We start from the raw sequence: 18,853 nt of genomic DNA, 5'->3' as shown, positions 1-18,853 counted from the left end.
AGCCAATACCCAATGAGAGGCGTGGTGCGTTTATGGAAGCACTGATTTCAGGAAAAAAAGAGATGTGAATCGTTCAATGACTTAAGCGATAGCATTGTCCTTCTTTTCAATAGATTTTATTGCAGCGGCTCCACTTGATGAAATTGCTAAGAAAAAACAACCTGCGACCGAAACTACTCTTTTCCTTCTACATGACCACAGTGGAAAGTATACTGGCATACTGGGAGCACGGCTGGAGACAGGAAAACCTTATACTCATCAACACAGCCCAGAAATCATCAGCTGCACAGCCATTATGGACACCTTGTCACAAACTCTTTGCCTTGCTGCCCTTTGGCAAACACTCCAGGTTAAGGGATAGTTTTTGTTTTATATCTTATTTCTTTACTCTTCTTTTGAAAATGGGTTTCTGCCAATGTCATTGCACTATTTCTCTAGTCTTATTTTTGAAAAACAATTGCTGCTAATGTCATAGCACTATTGTTCTGATGCACTTACATCTTTGGGCAGTCTACAAGCAGTGGATTGTAAATATTTGCCTAATTAGCCAAATATTATTCTCTTGATACATAAATAATCTAGAGTGCCACGGTTTATCTTGTCAACAGTGTTTACTTCATTGTTATCAATAACAAGATAATTCTAATTTAGGGGCCCTCTGCTATTAATCATATTATTGGTATTCTTTGTTCAAACACAATGCAACAAATCCAATCTTGAGTGGAAAAAATATGCAATTATTGAAAGTGCATACACCAGATTCACTGGAATAGGGAACCATTACATTTCAATCCAAGCATTTGGAGCAATTGTCATCAGGGTTTAGAAACTTTAGCTCAAAAAAAAAAAAAAAATCCTATGTGATGTCAGCTCTGTCATGTGTTCTATTGCAGGGGTCACCAACATTTTTGAGCTGAAGAGTTTTTGTTACCGATTATTGCAATGGAATACAAGTCTAATATGTATTCGTAAAACAAGTTGTCATGTTATGACTAGGTTGTGACTATATAACCAGGTTGTAATAAGCAGGGTTAAAAATAGGCTCAGCCAGTCAACGACTAAAACATGCCAGATAAAAAAAATTTCACCCCGAAAAAAATCACCATTAACTAGTGAGCTTTTTCGGAACCAGTCCGCAGGGTAATCAGTTCTTTAAGGCTCCCTGGGGTCCACAGGCACAATGTTGGTAACCCCTGAACTAATGGCTCAATTTATCATCGTTGTACTAAATGTTCAACTCACATGGATAGTATGAATGTACTTAAAACTGGTAAAGATTTATAAGATGAGTTATTAATGGCAAATTCAACTTGATGAATTAGAAACACCTGGTTCTAGAACTGAAGAAATAAAAGTACAACTTAGCTCGACACTTTACATATTATTGTAATTACCAGTACATCCTCATCAGTATTGTAAACTCAGGCATTTCAGATGGGAGGAATGAGACATTTCAGCAGACACTTTTTGCAAACAGTCTTTTTATTAATGAGAAAGCAAAAAAAAAAAAACAAAACACAGGCACCATTTGATTGTTTGCAACATTCACCCGGTTAAAGGCCGTCAAAACACGAGACTGCTGCTTGTCTTGAGAATTTAACTAGACCATCTGCTATAAAACTTTTATGCCTTTCCAGCACCAAAGAATCTTCAGTGGGAGACAAGCAAGGCAATTGCAAATGAAACCTGTTTTTTTTTAAACACACACACACATGCTGCACAGTGAACACACAACATCGAATCGGACTGGACTCGTGAGAATTAAAACCGTGCTCTCTGAGGCTCTGGAGAACCAAACAGGCCAGTGCATCTAAGAGAAAACTACATTTGTCGTGTAAATAAATCCAATCAAATAAAGTAGTGCGAAAAAGCAGGCTTTTTTGGAATAAATGGACCGGATGGGAATGTCAGAACAGAAAGAAGCAAGAATGAGACACATAGGGCAAGAGTGAGAGGCACACTGCGGCTACGTCATCAAATATAATCTTAGTTGGTGAACTGAAAGTTTTCAGGAGGACATCATTTGGAGTTGAAAGTTTAAAAAATATTAACAATACATACCAATAAACACACACACACACACACACAGAAATTTCTTACACTCAAGTTTGATTGAAACATCAGATACTTCCCAGTATGCAGGAAGCAGTTTTTGTTGAAAAACAGTCGGGAGTCCAGCGGCAACAGCACAAGTGGGCTGGCTTAGGACTCAAGCTTGAGTGAGTCATGCGTTGACATTTGGAGAAGGTAAGGAGGTGATTCAGCGTAGAGTCCACCAATGCTAAAACTCCTCCGGCTCTTCAGCATCCGGAATCTCAAAACCCTCCTGTCCACAGAATTCAAAGTATATATGAACAGACTTATTTAACCCACTCCTACTTTGAGGCATAGACAATTGCTAATTGTTTTTGCCATTTACTCGACTTTTCAACTCTCCATTCACAGAAAAAAATGGTCCTAAAAAGCATAACAACACGAAAAACAGATTTAATCATATATTTATTTGGTGGTGCCCCTTTACTAAAAAAAAAATAATTAAATTATTGTATGAAACCTAATGTGCCAAGAGATGGTAAGAATGATAATACATTCAGGAGCAATTGCAACTTAATAAACAGCTAGTGAGATAGACTGATAGTCAGAAGAGAAACAAAAAGCAAGGGAGACAGCAAGAGAGCGAGTGACAGATTGACAGGAGTGGAGACAGAAGCAGCAAAAGAAAAGGCACAGGTGAGATGGAGCGCGAGAGACAGCAAGAGAAGCCAAGGGACAGAGACAGCCAAAGAAACAGAAACAGCAAGAAAGAAATACAAAGCACCAGAGAGAAAGAGACAAATCAAGAGAGGGAGAGAGAAAGAGTCAGAGTGCCAGAAAAAGACATGAAGGCTAGGTTCCCACTGCAGAGCTTAATACTCAATTCTGTTTTTTGGCATGAAATATGACGTCTTTGTGAGATTGATCACATTTAAACTACATGTGACCTGTACGTGACCTTAATTTCCTAAGTGAACGCCACAACTGATCCGCATGAGCAGAAGAGGACACATCACGTCACACGCAATGCGCTCATGTTTGTAGAAGTGCTCATGGATGTCAATGGCGGACCATTGTTCCCCTAAATATTAAAATTAATCCCAAACCTTACTTTTCCTCCCATTGAATGCTCTCCATGTGGTGTAATTTTTATGTGAATCGCTTCATCAATTAGCGCCACTGATTATTTACAGTAGAGACATCAAGCAACATGTTGTGAATCCAGTTGTATGCGATTTGATGTTAACCGTTCTGTGAGTGACAAAATAAAGTGTTCCTCTTCCATGAATGTGTGATTTCATAAGACTCTGTTTTCGTCCGCCGTGGTATCCGATTAGTCCACTTTCTCCCGCTTCCTTGAATGCAGAATAGTGACGCCTGTCGCCTATCGAAGACTGCAGGTCGCATGAAGCGTCTCGACCAGTCACACAGCAGTCACATTCCAAAAGACCAAACAAGTATTGGATTAAATACCACATACAGTATGAATGTGGCTTGGGAGTGGTGCGAAGAAAAAAAATGTATACGTCTCGTCCAAACTGAGTTTAACTTGTCTGATACAGAGTCTGTGCAAAAAAATTCCCAACTTTCTGCAGTGTGAACGTAGCCCAAAACAACAAAGGCCAAAAGTCAGGACAGGCATAAGAGAGGCATAAGAATGAGAGCACAAAGGACAGATATTCAGAGAAATACACAGCCAAACACAGAAACATCCAAAGAATAGAAAGAGAGGTTGAGAAAGAGACAGACAGAGAAACTGTGACAGAAAGAAAGACCAGAGTCAAAGGTAACAGGGGAAAGAGACAGGACAGAGATGCAGAGAGCAAGGAATAGCAAGAGAGGCACAAGAGAGCAGGGGACGAAGACAGCCAAAGAAAAATACAGAGACAAACAGAAAAACAGCAAAATAAACAGCAGAGAGACAAAAAGTCACATACAGACAGAGCCAAAGAGAAAAGCAGTGACAGCAAATCAGCGTTCACACACCTCTTCACAGCCAAATTCAAGCATTTTTTAAGGACTTTCAAAGCCAGTATTCCAATTTCTCCAGTACCATTAAAATAAATTTGGTGTGAATTATGCATTTTGCAAAGCCACAAATATGCCAGCAATTTACAAATCTGATTTCTAATCTTGTGTGTGCATTTATCAAGACATATGATTTTTAGATCTTGAATAAACCACGAATACGTTTTTGAGACAAATCTCTCCCCATATTAGGTGTTGCATTAAGTTCTTCCCATTACAATAGACCAATGGGAAACACTACAGTCATTTTTTGCATGGCGCATAATAAATGTCCATAATTGATACATAATCCTTGTACTATTACACAATTTATAGTAACCTGTATAGATGTAGCATGCACCTGTCCAGTAACGAGCAATGAAACTTCATAGGACAGTGTCATACTAACTAATGCCAGCTGCGGTTAATCACAAGGGAATAAATGCAATTGAAAAGCCAAGCCACCAGAGAGCAGTGAGAGCTACATTTTTAAGATGACTTGTTGAGAAACATGGCAAATATTTCAAGCATTTACAAGCCATCCACCCCAAAATAAAGCACTTTTCAATCCTTGAAAACGCAACGTTACAATTCGAACACTTTCAAGGATAGTGAGGACCCGTACGAACCCTGAGCAAGAGATCGAGACGGACTTACATCTACAGCATAGAGGATGTCGACAATTCTCTGCAGCGCGGGATCGCCCTGACCTTCGTTCTCCTGGCAAATGAGCTCAATGTTGCGCAGCTTACCAAAGTAAAAGTCTCTCTCTTTCTCGATGTCCTGAATGGTACACCTCAGTTCCTCCAGCTGTACAACAAACAAAAGTTATCAGTTATATGCTGTCACCAGCAGAGAATCCATTCATTTTTTTATTGTAATCAGTTTCTTCTATACATCTGATTGCAACTCTGCCCCCTCACTGTTGGCGATAGCGTTTGCAGACTTCCTGGCAGGAACTGGTGCCACCTTAGGGGCGACTTTGGCAACTGGTGGTTTCTGAGCAGCTAAAGAAACGGAAAAATATGTACGGTGGTTGGGAGTGACAAAATAATTCATGCAGAGCGTGTTTGATGCCCACCTGGGCTGAAGGTCTTCTTTGGTGGCTTGTTTAAGGCCGACACTGGTACGCTGGCTGGAGGTGTGGCGGACTGGCCCTTCCTAGCCTCCACCGGGTCATACTCGGTCTCAAGGTAGTTGGCGTCAAAGAATTTCTTAAACCATTGAACAAACTCAAAGTTGTCTTGAAACTTGCCCTTCACTAGTTTGTCAACTGGAATGATCTGAAAAAATAACCTTTCTTTAACGCACGCCTTCAATCGATGCACGGAGCCAAATAGTATCCCGCGTGATACGATTAAACGTCACTCACTTTGTCGATGCTCATCTTTTTGAAGGCTATCTGGAGGAGCTTAAAGTTGTGGATGTATTCGTGCTCCAGCTTGGCACCAAACTTCACTCTCTTCAAAGGCACAGATCCCGGGAACAACATGTCCATGAATTGACAGTAGGCGGCACCTACAACAATGACCTTTGCATTATAAGAATACATAATTGCATGATTGTCCAGAATTTTTGGACCCTAGTGTGTCATCTATCCATGTTTCAAAAGGTATGTAAAGGTATGGCCAACCCTGATCATTTTTAAGATATTCTTTTATAAACCATCAATTCTTCGGATGAGCAATTACAATTAAAAGAATAATAAAAGACCTGTTTTTTAATTAGGCAAAGAACATGTTGTGTTCCTCTGTACAATCATAAGATACGTTGCAAAATATTGCCGGGGGACTTTAGAAATTTAGTCTCAAAGTTGACTGATTTGGCTCATATCCTCTGGACTTTTGACTTCTTCAATGAAGCATATGAGGAAGCTCCTAAAGAGACAGCAACTGTAGTGCAACATACAGCTCATTTCGGCATCTACCTGCGACACAATGCTTATGCATTCTCCACAAAAATTACCAAAACTTCTTTTGAAACACCTGTAACCTATTCGACAAATTAACATGTAAGCTTACGAGGGTGCTAGCGTTATTCTGATGACATCCATTATCTTAGAAAATAATTGGAATATACCCAAAAAATATGATATGTGATATATAGCTATGGATATATCTATAAGACAGCACGGCGGATGAGTGGTTAGCACGTCCGCGGCACAGTTCTGAGGCCATGAGATCGAACCTTACTGTGTGGAGTTTGCATGTTGTCCCCATGCTTGCGTGAGTTTACTTCGGGCACTCCGGTTTCCTCCCACATTCCCAAAAACATGCATGTCAGGTTAATTGGCCGGTCCAAATTGTCCCAAGGTGTAAAAGAGCGAGTGAGTTGTGTCTCCGTGTGCCCTGCGACTGACTGGCAACAAGTTCAGGGTGTCCCCTTCACACTGCCAGAAGATTCTGGCTGAGATTGGCTCCAGCACCCCGCAACCCTAAATGGTGCTGATAACAGACAAAGATTTTAAATATATATAAATATATGCAAAGACTATGAACCATTTTCTCACAGTTTGCTTGTTTTAGAATTGGGGTATACTTTCTGCTGTGAAAAAATAAAAATAAAAAGAGCATCCACTGGCCAAAAGTAAAGGTGGGCGTAAGTAGGACGTTACATGTATTTGTTCAAACCTCAGTAACTCAAGTAGCAAAATAGACGCGGCGTTTGGTTTAAATCATTTGGAAATCACTGGACATGTTATGTATGAATAAAATGTGTATCACATATGGTCCTGGATGATATGACAACAAATTTTATCACGATAAAACATTTCTTATCGGTCAGTATCGATAATCCTCACGTCTTTTTTTTTTTTCCATTTCGCATATGAAGTTTAATTTTCAACCCTGGGTGAAAGTTGAACTTGATGCTGCTTTAAATATTTTTTTTGTGTCAGACCAAAGACGCGTGGTGACTAACTATAACAGCATTTCACAAATATGAGGAATATTAAACAAGTCAATACCCTCTCAGAGGGAGAGCTGAATGCAGGGGATACACAGGTAGTGCCTTTTGCTAGCTGGCCTACTCGTGGAAAGTTATTTTTCATGGGGGCCAGTATTTGTTGAACGTCCGCCAACACTGGGGGCTGAATTGTTTTTCCTTTCAGTGTATTTTAGCTGGCCATACGGTTTTAAATCGTGGAATAAAATTGTCGTGTTGCCGGTCTTAGTCGGCAAAGTTTGCAGTGCATAGCGTTGCTCTGTTAACAGACTTCAAGTAGCCAACATGCCTATAAACAAGATAAGGGGCCTTGTCTGTCTACAACTCGTTCAGCATGTTTTGAGTGGGTATACTGGCTGTTATCCTTAGTCTCTATCGCTCATTTTGACCGTGTTCAACGCGGCGTGTTTCAGCCCTTTGCTTTCACTCTGTGTAAGCTGCTGTGGCTCTACTGCTACTCCAATGAAATGATTGCCTGGTCCACTCCTCGTCACATTCTTCATCTCCTGAATGTTAGTCTGGAACTTCCGTGTTCATTGGATTAGCAGCCCAATTTTCTCCAGTGGTTGGGTGGTAATTACAATTTAAATGATTTTTATCAAACGTTTTTATTATCCATGGTGGGAAAAAAAAATATATGACAATTATTATATGGCACAGGCCTAATCACAAATGGAATATCATTATGAGAAGAACCCTGATGCGTAATACAAGCCTCACCCGAACACAACATCTCAATCTTGGTGAGATTCATCTGTAGAGAATCGTTTATCCACACAAGCATGTCATGGCGACTCAAATTTTCGCTGGTCACTGAGGTGGAGTAGACATTTACAGCCATTGTTTGTCTGTAATCAGATTCCTGTAGGACATGGTGAGAAGAGCATTCAGTTTTAAAATGACAACCAATAGCTTTCCCAACTGACAAGCAGATTTAATCCACATACAGTTTGTGGGGTAAATTAATGTCAATAACATTTATTATACCAGAAAAGGATACAAATGATGAAAGGAATTGAGTCATGACAACTGCTGAGTCAGACATGATATGTAAAAAGTTTCAAATTCTTAGTTAAATTAAAATACAAACGGCAGCACACACTAAAATTACATAGGTCAAAAGATTCATCGATTATTGTTTTCCTTTTCTTAACCAGTGTCCTTTCGACATCTGCCGCATTTTTTTTGCATATACATTAAAAAAACTCCGTTATATGGCAATTACAAATGATTAATATTATGACTATGAACCATTTTATCTTAGAATTCTTATGAAATAAATGTGACTTGACTTAATGACTTTAGGCTTCTGATTAGGTAGAGACAAGTAAGGAAAGAAAAACTATTTTGAACATGGTCCTTGATCTAATTTTTTTTTCCTTATAAAAATTAACACGTTCATGCATTTTTGCCTAGTACTCAATCAGTGTTTTGGTTTTTACTGAATGAAGCACTACTATATATTACATTGTCCCTTTTAAGACAATAAAGAACCATATCACAATCTTCGTATTTTCTGAGAGTCCTACATAAAATAGCTTGGCGTAATTAAACAATGATCACTGAAGTCGGTACTTGAGTATGTTTTAAGTCAGGACTGTTACGCACGTTTGCACTTCATTGTGGTCCACGCATGACAGAGTGGGAAACTGAATTTTGGTTTCTTGTATGACAAGTAAATCTGAGAAATTGACATAAATTTGACTTTGAAAATGTGTCTGTGTGATCCAACTTATACTCAAATAGCATTTGCAGTGATTATATAATTTCGTGAAAAAAAATCAGCGTCTAACCTTCGAAAAAAACAACATCTATATTCGCTAAACTGTACAAGAGCAGCATTTAATTTGACATAGGATACGTCTTGGATTGGGATTTTAGGAGAAATTAACGGCAATGTTAGGGTGTTAAACACAAGGAAAAACATTGAAAGTACAGTATAATTAAAGCTACTCGTATATGATTTTATGTGAGAGTCAAACCCCGTAATGGAATGATTTCAACTGACATTACAGAAGAGGGCCTCATTGCTCGCCGGTTAGCTTGGCTATGCTAAACGAGTGACGACGTTTACCCGCCCAAAAAAAACACGACGTGGGCATGCCTTTTAAAATTGACTCGCGAGTTAACAAATCCTTCCCTACAATAACGAAACGTTGACGCGTTGATACGTAGGAAATTTGTTTTGTTCGTCAACGTGGAAGTGAAACGCGGGCAGGGATGGGAGGTTCTCCGCTAGAAGCCGGCCTCGGTCGGCTTTCACGGCAGCCCAACAGCGGAGCGACAACAGCTGATGAAAAACTTACCTTGACGTAAAAAGTTCCGAGCCGTTGTGTTCCGAAGAGTTTCGCCAACCCAAGTCCACCAATACCGAGAGAGTGAAAAAAAACAATGGAGCGAATTTGTTCCCTTCCTCTTTTATTTTTACTTTCTTGTTCTTGTAATGTTGACGTAAGGGGGCGGCTCGATAAGGATACGCATTACCGCCACCTATTGCCGCGGAGAAGTCAAGTTAAATGTATTTGTATGGACTCTAATCCATACCTGTCAACCTGTACGTTTTTGCCGTACAAAGTACGTTTATTGTACATTTTAAGACGTGTATGACGTACAAAAAAATCTGTACGAAAAAACGCAAATTTGTCAATTATAGGTACCATGCGGTATACACCGACTATGACAAAACGGTAAATCAATCAAGTTAAACGAGTTCGCCGCGGTAGCCTCTATCTCGGTATCGTTTTTTTCTTTCATTGCAAACGAAGCGAGCGGTTTGATGCTACTGTGCGCATGCATCTGCCGCCTTGGATTTCATGTGGTAGTTATGTAGTGAAAGGAAGTCCGTCTCTTTTTAGAGAACCGGCTTTTTCAGCTCAACTCATTAAAGAGAGCCGGCTCTCAAACAGCTCATTTGCTTTGATGCATTATTTTACGAATTATTATGTTGTATAAAAAAGTTTTTTTAAAAAAGGAAGTATAAAAAGAGAAAATGAAAAAAAGACAGGTTTGTGGTTATCCCATTTATCAGTATATTACCAACAATAATTTAATGCAGAAAATGAATTAATAATTTGAATAAGAAAATGTATTATTCTACCTAATTATATTTGCATGTATTTTTTCCTTCTACAGTGAACATCCAAGCTACTTAATTTTGGAACTTTTTTAATAAATAACCCTCATTCATGTCGAGCAACTTAGTATCTCACAACAAAATGTTAATTAACAATATATATGATATAACGAAACACATGTACAATATAACATGTTAAATTACATAAATATACACGTTTGAAAAAAATATGGTGTAAGATTATTTTGTATTTTGTAAGGGAAAATATAACATTTTGTAAGGGCTAGGAGCCCTGGAGCATGACAGGTATGTTAATCACAAGATGTATCAAAGGACTGCACAGGTTACAATTGCACCATCCCCTGATCTTAAACCGACATGCGGGCAAGGATAAACTTAAATCCTTAGCACGAGGAAAATGAGCAACCTTGCGAAGGGGCCTGACAAATCGTGATCCCCTTTCCAGGATGACCATGGTGCAATAGATTTAGCATTGGGTAACGGTACTCAGAACATAGTGAACATAAATAAAAGAAAACAATAGGTGATTTGTTGAAATTTGTCCAGAAAGTGTATGACAGCAACGATGGCTCAAGCCTGTAAAACAGTCCAAAAGGTCCATAACAGCAACGACGCAGCTTCCCATCTCTGCCGGCTGGTCGATGCAGGTGTTGACATGCTTCAGGTCCAGATGCTGGTCCGCTGACTCATCTCAAATCATCCTTCTCCCTCGTAGTCGGAAAAAGACAGGAAAATAAAAGTATAAGGTCTGCATCAATCATAAGCTATTGAATAGAAGTGGATCTTAAGTCTAGATTTAAAACTTTCACTGAGGTTGCAGATCTTATCTCCAGAGACAGAGCATTCCACAGCATATAGTGCAGTGGTTAACACATTCGAGACCGCGTGGAAACATATGTTGGCCTGGACAAGAATGGGTGCCACCAGGCTGTACTTGCCCTAGACAAACCACAGGAAATGGCGCCCTTATGACCCTAGTGGTTAAGGGATCCCACCAACAGTATAAAATATACATATCTTCCGGAGTGTCCGGTGAGGAAATTATAGAAATGACATCACGAGTTTGATAAATTTGATATACTGGATCACGAATCGGATCTATTAATTGAGTTGGGGGCAGAGGTGGGTAGAATAGTCGAATATTTTACTCAAATAAAAGTACTGTTACTACAAAATAATCATACACAAGGAAAAGTAAAGAGTAACAATCCAAATATTTACTCAAGTAAAACAGTGCTTGATTAAAAACTACTCATGTACTCAGAGTACCTGTAGCATTGTCTTATTCATTGATTCAAAGAAAAAAAAACATTAAAGTCTATCCAATCAACACTAAAATACATTTGATTTAAAAATAGGTTCAAACAATCAAGGTGAATTCAAGTACTTTAATAAACGATAAAATAATAATAGTATATATCGAAGAAATCAAATAAGCAAAAGTAGAACACAAGTAGCCCGAGTGGCTCATGAACTTGTATCAATTTTGTGTGTCCTTGTGGAAAAAAGTGAAAAAAGAAGAAAAACGCTGGGGGGACTGAGAAAACTAAAAAAGACAGGTTATTGGAGACCCCCTTAATCAGTATATTACCAAAGATAATGTAACATTGTGCACAAAATGAATTAATAATTTAGAATAAAAACTATTTTACTAAACTATAATGGCATCTATTTTTCCACTCGACCACAAAATGTCACTGTGCTGTGTATTCAATTTTAACTTTTTTATACGAAGCAACTTTAATGTCAGGCAACTCAGATTCCCTAAAAAACACACACAAAATGCTAATAAAGATATTGCATATTCAGTTCAATGGTAAATAAACTGCAATACAAGAATAAACTTTATTTTTGTTACAGAAAAGACATTGATTGGAAAACAGGAGACATAAGATTGAATATTTGCAAAAGTACCAAAAAAGAAATACAAAACAAATTTAAAGTCAACAACACAGAATCAGTGGGGAAAAAATGTGCCGTTCGCGAACAATTAAGCCGATTAAGCCGGTTTGTTCGCCAACGACGCTCCACTAATACGCGGTCTGCCACTTAGAAAGACGGTGCAATGTAGCTTAATGTAGCGAAGTATGAGCAGGGTTGGGGAGGGTTACTTTAACATGATTACTTCCAATTACTTTTGAATTACTCCAATACCAAATATGATAATACAAGACAAAATAAATCAAACATGAATAAAATTATGACTCACAACACGTGGTAAACTTTCTCTCCTGGCTTTGATCTCTTTGATCTCCAGCAAAACTAACATAAAATGCGACGGAAACGAAATGAAAATAAATCCAAACACCTTGCCAACATCATTTTTGCCGTTCCATGTGTTAGGTTACTCCCCAAGCCTGCACAAAATTTTGTGATTTTATTCATATTTAGTTTCTTTTGTCTTTTATTAGCATATTTGGTATTGGAGTAATGCAAAAGTAATTGAAAGTAATTAAGTTAAAGTAACCCTACCCAACCCTGAGTATGAGTACAGTTTAATTTTCACAAATCTACTCAAGTAAAAATAAAAAGTATAGTGATTTAAAAATACTCCATGAAGTAAAAAGTAATCAAGATAAAATGTAATGGGAAAAACATGTAACTAGTTACTAACCACTTCTAATTGGGGGCTTCTGAAGCTAAGTGAGGTTGGGCCAAATGGGCTTTTCCTCAAACACAGCGCAAATTATAACTATAGCCTTATTCCCCTTGTTTTATAACATTATCTTCTCTGTTCCTTTATCTTCTTGCTCATACCCTCACTATGTGTAAAACTGGAGTGTCATGCCCAATTTCGTTGTCACAATATGTTAGCCCATTTGTAACAATGACAATAAAGGTATATTCTATTCTATTCTATTCTAAATCAAAACCTTTTATATTTGTGTTTTATATTTGTCCACTAGATGTTGCTGTAATGTGAAGTGCTACCAAATTATATATATATATATATATATATATATATATATATATATATATATATATATATATATATATATATATATATATATATATATATATATATATATATAGTGTTCATTTTACCTCTGAAAAGTGATGGGTCCCGGGGACTGGCATGCTCAAAAATCTATGGGTACCAACAGAGGTCTATGGGTCCCCAAAATTTTGGGGTATCGAGGTTGAAATCGTAAATCAGCGACAAATATATAATATAAATCTATATATTAATTCAGTTTTAATCATCAAATTATTAATTCATTTCTGCATCAAATTATTGTTGGTAATATACCAATTAAATGGATAACCACAAACCTGTCTTTTTTATTTTCTCCTTTTATACTTCCTTTTTTTCTTAACTTCTTTATACAACATAATTCGTAATATCAATCATCAATGCAAGTGAGCTTTTTGAGAGCCGGCTCTTTTTAATGAGTTGAGCCAAAAAAGCCGGTTCTTTAAAAAAAGACGGACTTCCTTTCACTCCACAACGAGATCTCGTTGGCCGAGATCCGCATGCAGACGAAAACTCGAACCGCGAGACCAAAACGAAAATGCCTGACGAAAGGTTGGGAGTGCTGTAAATCTTTGGTAAAAAAAAAAAGTAATTGGGTCATAATGACAATTTTGTGGCAAAAGGGTTGCGTCCCGGGGACGCACGTTGATTTGAGACTATGCGTCGCCAGCAAAAATGATGCGTCTAGGACGCAGGGACGCGGGCAAACGAGAACACTGTATACACATATATATATATATATATATATATATATATATATATATATATATATATATAAACATCTGAATTCTATTTTTGATACTAAATTGCAAATTTTACTTATGGGTGATTTTAACTTTCCTGACCTTCACCACAGTTTTCTTCAAAATTCTGATACTAATCTAACTTCAATGTTCAAAAATTTGGTTTCAAATGCTGTTTTTTTTAACATAATGATAAACCAACCAGGGGGTCCAACATATTAGACATCTACTGACAGATATCTGATTAAAAACATTGACGTTGGGCCGAGTTTCTCTACCAGTGATCACGATTCTGTTACTTTCCAACTCAACCTGGCTCTTAAAAAAGACACCACTGCTCAAAATTACATAGATTTTAAAGACTGTGATCTACACGGCATGAGATACTTTCTGTCCAGTGTTAACTGGTATCTCTTATTTGATAATTGTGGTAATATTGAAGAAATGTGGGCAATATTTAAATCTGTTGTTGACACCATGATATCTGTATACGTACCCTCAGTTTCTGTAACACCTCACGTCAACCGTGATATAGCTGAATTGCATAGGCGAAAGCAGTTTATTCACAAGCTTTATAAACGTGATCAGTTGGCATACTTTGAAAGTTATCAAGATGCTTCAAGGGAACTGCGGAGGGCCATAAGGCGGGAAAGGGAGGCTGAGGAAAATAAAGTTTTAGAATCTAATAATACTCGTAAATTCTTTTTATACATCAGCCGTAAAATAATTTCTAAGCCATCTATTCCCAACCTGAAGGCATCTGACGGTATTGTTGCTACTGATAATGTTGATAATGTCCGTATATTAAATGATCAGTATGCCAGTGTTTTTGGTCGTGACAATTGTGTTTCACCCGTTTACAAAAACTGAAATGTTATGGTATTAGTGGAAAACTGCTTGAATGGATAATTGCATACTTGTCAAATCGTAAACAATGCGTAAAAATTGACTATGTTCTTTCAGCATGGTCGGAAGTTTGTAGTGGGGTACCACAGGGCTCAGTACTGGGACCATTATTATTCCAGTTTTTTTGTGAACGACCTACCCGAGGTCATTCAAAGTAGTGAAACCTCAATTTTTGCCGATGATGCTAAACTGTCGGCTTTCTTACGAAAAACCCAGGTTGCAGGAACAATTGATTCTCTTCAAAATGACATTAAATCAGTTTTTCTTTGGGCCGAACAGTGGCAACTGCAACTGTCATCTCGTAAATGCTTAGCACAGTTGTTTTTTCATGGTTCTGTTCCGCTGTATAGCATTAATGATCATGATTTGCATGTTGTTACTGAACATAAGGATCTGGGTGTCACTCTTTCTTCAAATTTAAAGTTTATCACGCATACTGCCAAAATTACCAACAAAGCCAATAACGCAGCATCAAACATTTACAGAAATTTTTACAACAAGAACCCAGCATTCTTAGTTCGAATGTTTTTCGCGGGTTAGAATATAATAGCATTGTGTGGAACCCTTACTTACTCAAAGATATCAACCTACTGGAAGGAGTTCAACGTCGGTATACGAAGCGAATACCTGGGATGGACAATTTGTCATATCCGGAAAGACTACAAAGGCTGAACTTGGACTTTTTGGAGCTCTGCAGAATTCGATTTGATTTAATTTTTGTGTTCAAAGTACTACATGAAATGATCAATGTGCCCTTTGATCAATTTTTTAAGTTCTGTCGTGTTGATGGTTTACGTGGCCACAGATATAAGTTACAGGTGCCTAGACCTACCAGCAACTTGCATGGAAACTTTATTTCTTTCAGGACACCAACAATTTGGATTTTTTTGCCTGACCGGGTTGTTAGTGCAAATTCGGTGCAAACTTTTAAGCAAAGGTTGGCAAAGATAGGTTTTTCAAATTTTCTTAGGGGAGGGGGCGTAGGGTGACTAAATTTGGCCATGCTCACTCTCAGCATTAGTTTTGTGTCATGTTTTGATTAATCCGCTATTTTCTGTTTTCCTCCAGGCATGTTGCATTGCGCAAAAAATGTAACAATTCAAAAGACCAAAATTCACTTTTAATGTAAGTTCTGTGCTCTCGTTTGCCCCATTAAGGTGGTAACAATACTTTCAATAAACATTACATTTGAGAGAGAGAGAGAGAGAGAGAGAGAGAGAGAGAGATTATATATATATGAAATACAGGCTCTAGCAATTATTTCATAAATTGGATCAAATCAGCAAATGACACACAGTGAAATAAAATGTGCGGAAGAGTTAGTTTTTTTCTGGAGAGGTTCGGCAGTTTTGTTAAATTTGGTCTTAAGATATATTGTGTGGCCTCCTCATTTATTTTCTTTTTTTCTTTTACGGCTCTTTGGGGCAAAAGGGTTTCCAACTCCCTGTGTTACAATGACAAGAATTATATTCTATTTCATGGTGATGATGTCTGTATGTTGTCTGTTAATAGCCTTGCATCAATTGCAAACTGGTCATCCTGATAGGGGATTACCTCACGTTTGGCTAGGGTTGGAAAGGTTACTTTGAAAATCTAATCCAAATCGGTGACTAGTTACCTGTTGAAAAACGTATCAGCAAGGCAATCTGTTTGTACACGCACAAAGACTTAGTGTCACTAGGTAGCCTTAGACTAGTCTCAAGTCAAGATTATTTTGCAGTTTCAGTTTGAAAAAGCGGTCGTTCTTTTTCCTTTTTTAAATCGGTAGGCGTTTTTTAAGTGGAGAAAAACTGTAGTCTAACATGTATAGCGGTATTGTGGGCGTCTTGTTGAGTATGCATATTTAAAAACAAGTGTGGAAATAAATATGTACAAATATATAATTTAAATCACATCAGTATGGCATATATTTGTCTCATCTCATTTCATTAGCTGCACCGCTTATCCTCAGTAGGGTTGCGGGGGTGCTGGAGCCCATCCCAGCAATCATCGGGCAGTGGGCAGGGGACACCCTAGATTGGTTGCCAGCTAATCTCAGGGCACACAGGGACAGACAACTCGCTCGATCATTCACACCTAGGGACAATTTGGACCGGCCAATCCACCTGAAATGCATGTCTTTGGAATGTAGGAGGAAACCGGAGTGCCCGGAGGAAACCCACGCAAGCACGGGGAGAACATACAAACTCCGCACAGTAAGTCCAGTAGCTGGATTTGAACCCACACAGGAGGTTCCCAGGACCTTAGAACTGTGCCGCACATGCGCTAACCACTGCGCCGCCGTGCTCCTCGTCATATATTTGTGATTATTTTTAATACATACTTATTTCAATATATGACAGGATCAGTCCTCCATTATACTGAATAAACTGACATAAACTGAATCTGTTCATTTATGTATGCATTTAGTCGTTCGTTTTATCATGTATTTATTTTGGTATCTATGTTGTCGTGTATTTTGTCACAACCACGTTTTATTAAAATGAGCAAGGGGCTTAGTTGCTTGAGCTTTTCAGCTATTGGTTGATCAGCGATGAACGAATCGGCTACTACACATATCAGCCAATAGGTGAAAAGCACAACCAGTTAGACCTTCACCATCATTTGGATATTATGTTGTGACAAAAAACTCGGGGAAAAAATACATGACCAACTACATGACAATAAACTATTACAAATAAAGTCATAAATAAATAACAAAATGCATAAATACGAATAAATTGCATTCATGTCATAGGACATATATTTAGGCACAGTATAACCAGATTGATTTGTGTCTTCATTTATTTATATGGCATACATTTGAACATACTACTTCATGCAGAAGACATTACCGGTAATGTATGAAAACAGTCTTCTCTGAGTTATAACCTTTTTTAAAAGTAGACTGTGCTCCACTTACAAAGACAGAACTGCAGTCAGATGACCTAGCAACTCAAACCAAAATGGTTCTTTCAAAAGAAGTAACACATCCTTCCTGAAATGCTTCATTGTGGCAGGTCGTTTGCAGCAGTGATGGTGGAGGTGGGAGAAGTGAGCACGTCGCAGGCAAAATTGTCTTTGAGGTTGTGCAAAAAGGTGTCGGGCAGAAGGATTTGTCTTTAATGAAGCAGGGGTTTCCAACATGGTGCCTACTAGCACCAGGTAGCCCATAAGAACACTTTGGTAGCCTGCAAACCATTCTAAACATAGCTAAGCAGTGAGAGGACGTTGTAATTTTCTAGGAAATTGGACTTCTAGGGTGTATGAACATCATTGAAATGATCAGTGTCTTTAATAACAGGATCAATTCTTAAATATTTTTAAAATTCACCAAAAATATATGTGCATAAACCATTCTGTGCTCTTATAGAAGGCAATTGTTTAGTGGTTGACTGCGCCCATTTTAAATCTAATAATAACATAGTAATAACATAATAGTAACAACACAGTATTAACTGTTAGATCAAAAATGCATGACTGTTAGCTGCTATTGCTAACCAGTAACAAAAGAGTAGCTCTTAGCTTAAAAAAGTCAATGACCCCCTGCAGTAAAGAATATCAAAAATTAATGTTTTACAAATAGTCGTAATAGTATATTACGAAAACGTGCACATATATTGTTTTTTGGGCCTTTTTTTTAATCAATTTACTTTCAGATAAACACAGATCCCTCTGTATGACCCCATTTAGCGCTTTCCAAAAGTTTTGAAAAATGCTCAAACTTTATCATTATGTACCTTATTTGAAGACGGCCCTTTCCAGATGTTTTGACAGCAGTATTATCCAGTTGACAAAGTCCTCGAGGAAATAAAAAGTAAACAAAAGATAGGAATCCAATCTTTATTGGATATTAGTAATAAATCCACTCACATAGAACTATAACTTTAGAAAAACTAAACATTGCCAGTACTTTTACTTTATGTAACTTGGTTGGAAATAACACAAAATATTTATACAAATGTTTCTTAAACAAATATGAAAAACAAAGCAAATAAAGAAAACCAAAAAAGGAGGAAATCCATTTGCATAAAAAAACATAGAAGTTATGGTGATTAAAAGAAGATTAAAAGATCCACCCTGTTAAATAGCCCAAGCAAAATTCGTTAGTTCAATTGTTTTGAAAATATACACTCGCAAAAGAGTTAAAATAACCCAAGTTTGGGTCAATCG

The 18,853-nt window shown here is 37.7% G+C and overlaps 1 protein-coding gene across 2 annotated transcripts; it reads right to left on the bottom strand.

Moving 5' to 3' along the window:
• Window positions 1–1,512: 1,512 nt before the first annotated feature.
• Window positions 1,513–9,479, bottom strand: LOC148370340 (microtubule-associated protein RP/EB family member 1-like). Of its 2 annotated transcripts, none has more exons than XM_088332848.1 (7): window positions 9,291–9,479; window positions 7,705–7,846; window positions 5,414–5,559; window positions 5,123–5,324; window positions 4,939–5,048; window positions 4,699–4,851; window positions 1,513–2,326 (listed from the first exon to the last, which is right to left on the bottom strand). In XM_088332848.1, exons 2-7 carry the CDS (start codon window positions 7,823–7,825, stop codon window positions 2,282–2,284), a joined length of 777 nt encoding a protein of 258 aa, XP_088188974.1. In that variant the 5' UTR covers window positions 7,826–7,846; window positions 9,291–9,479; the 3' UTR covers window positions 1,513–2,281. The 2 variants fall into 2 exon arrangements, with proteins under 2 accessions (XP_088188974.1, XP_088188975.1); XM_088332849.1 differs by lacking the exon at window positions 9,291–9,479 and adding an exon at window positions 8,993–9,085.
• Window positions 9,480–18,853: the final 9,374 nt, after the last annotated feature.

Source organism: Urocampus carinirostris, chromosome 3 (assembly GCF_059441175.1).
Source record: "Urocampus carinirostris isolate Australia breed hairy pipefish chromosome 3, RoL_Ucar_1.0, whole genome shotgun sequence".
NCBI lineage: Eukaryota > Metazoa > Chordata > Actinopteri > Syngnathiformes > Syngnathidae > Urocampus > Urocampus carinirostris.
Note: the sequence above shows the minus strand (reverse complement) of the source record. Positions and strands in the feature narration are given on the sequence as shown.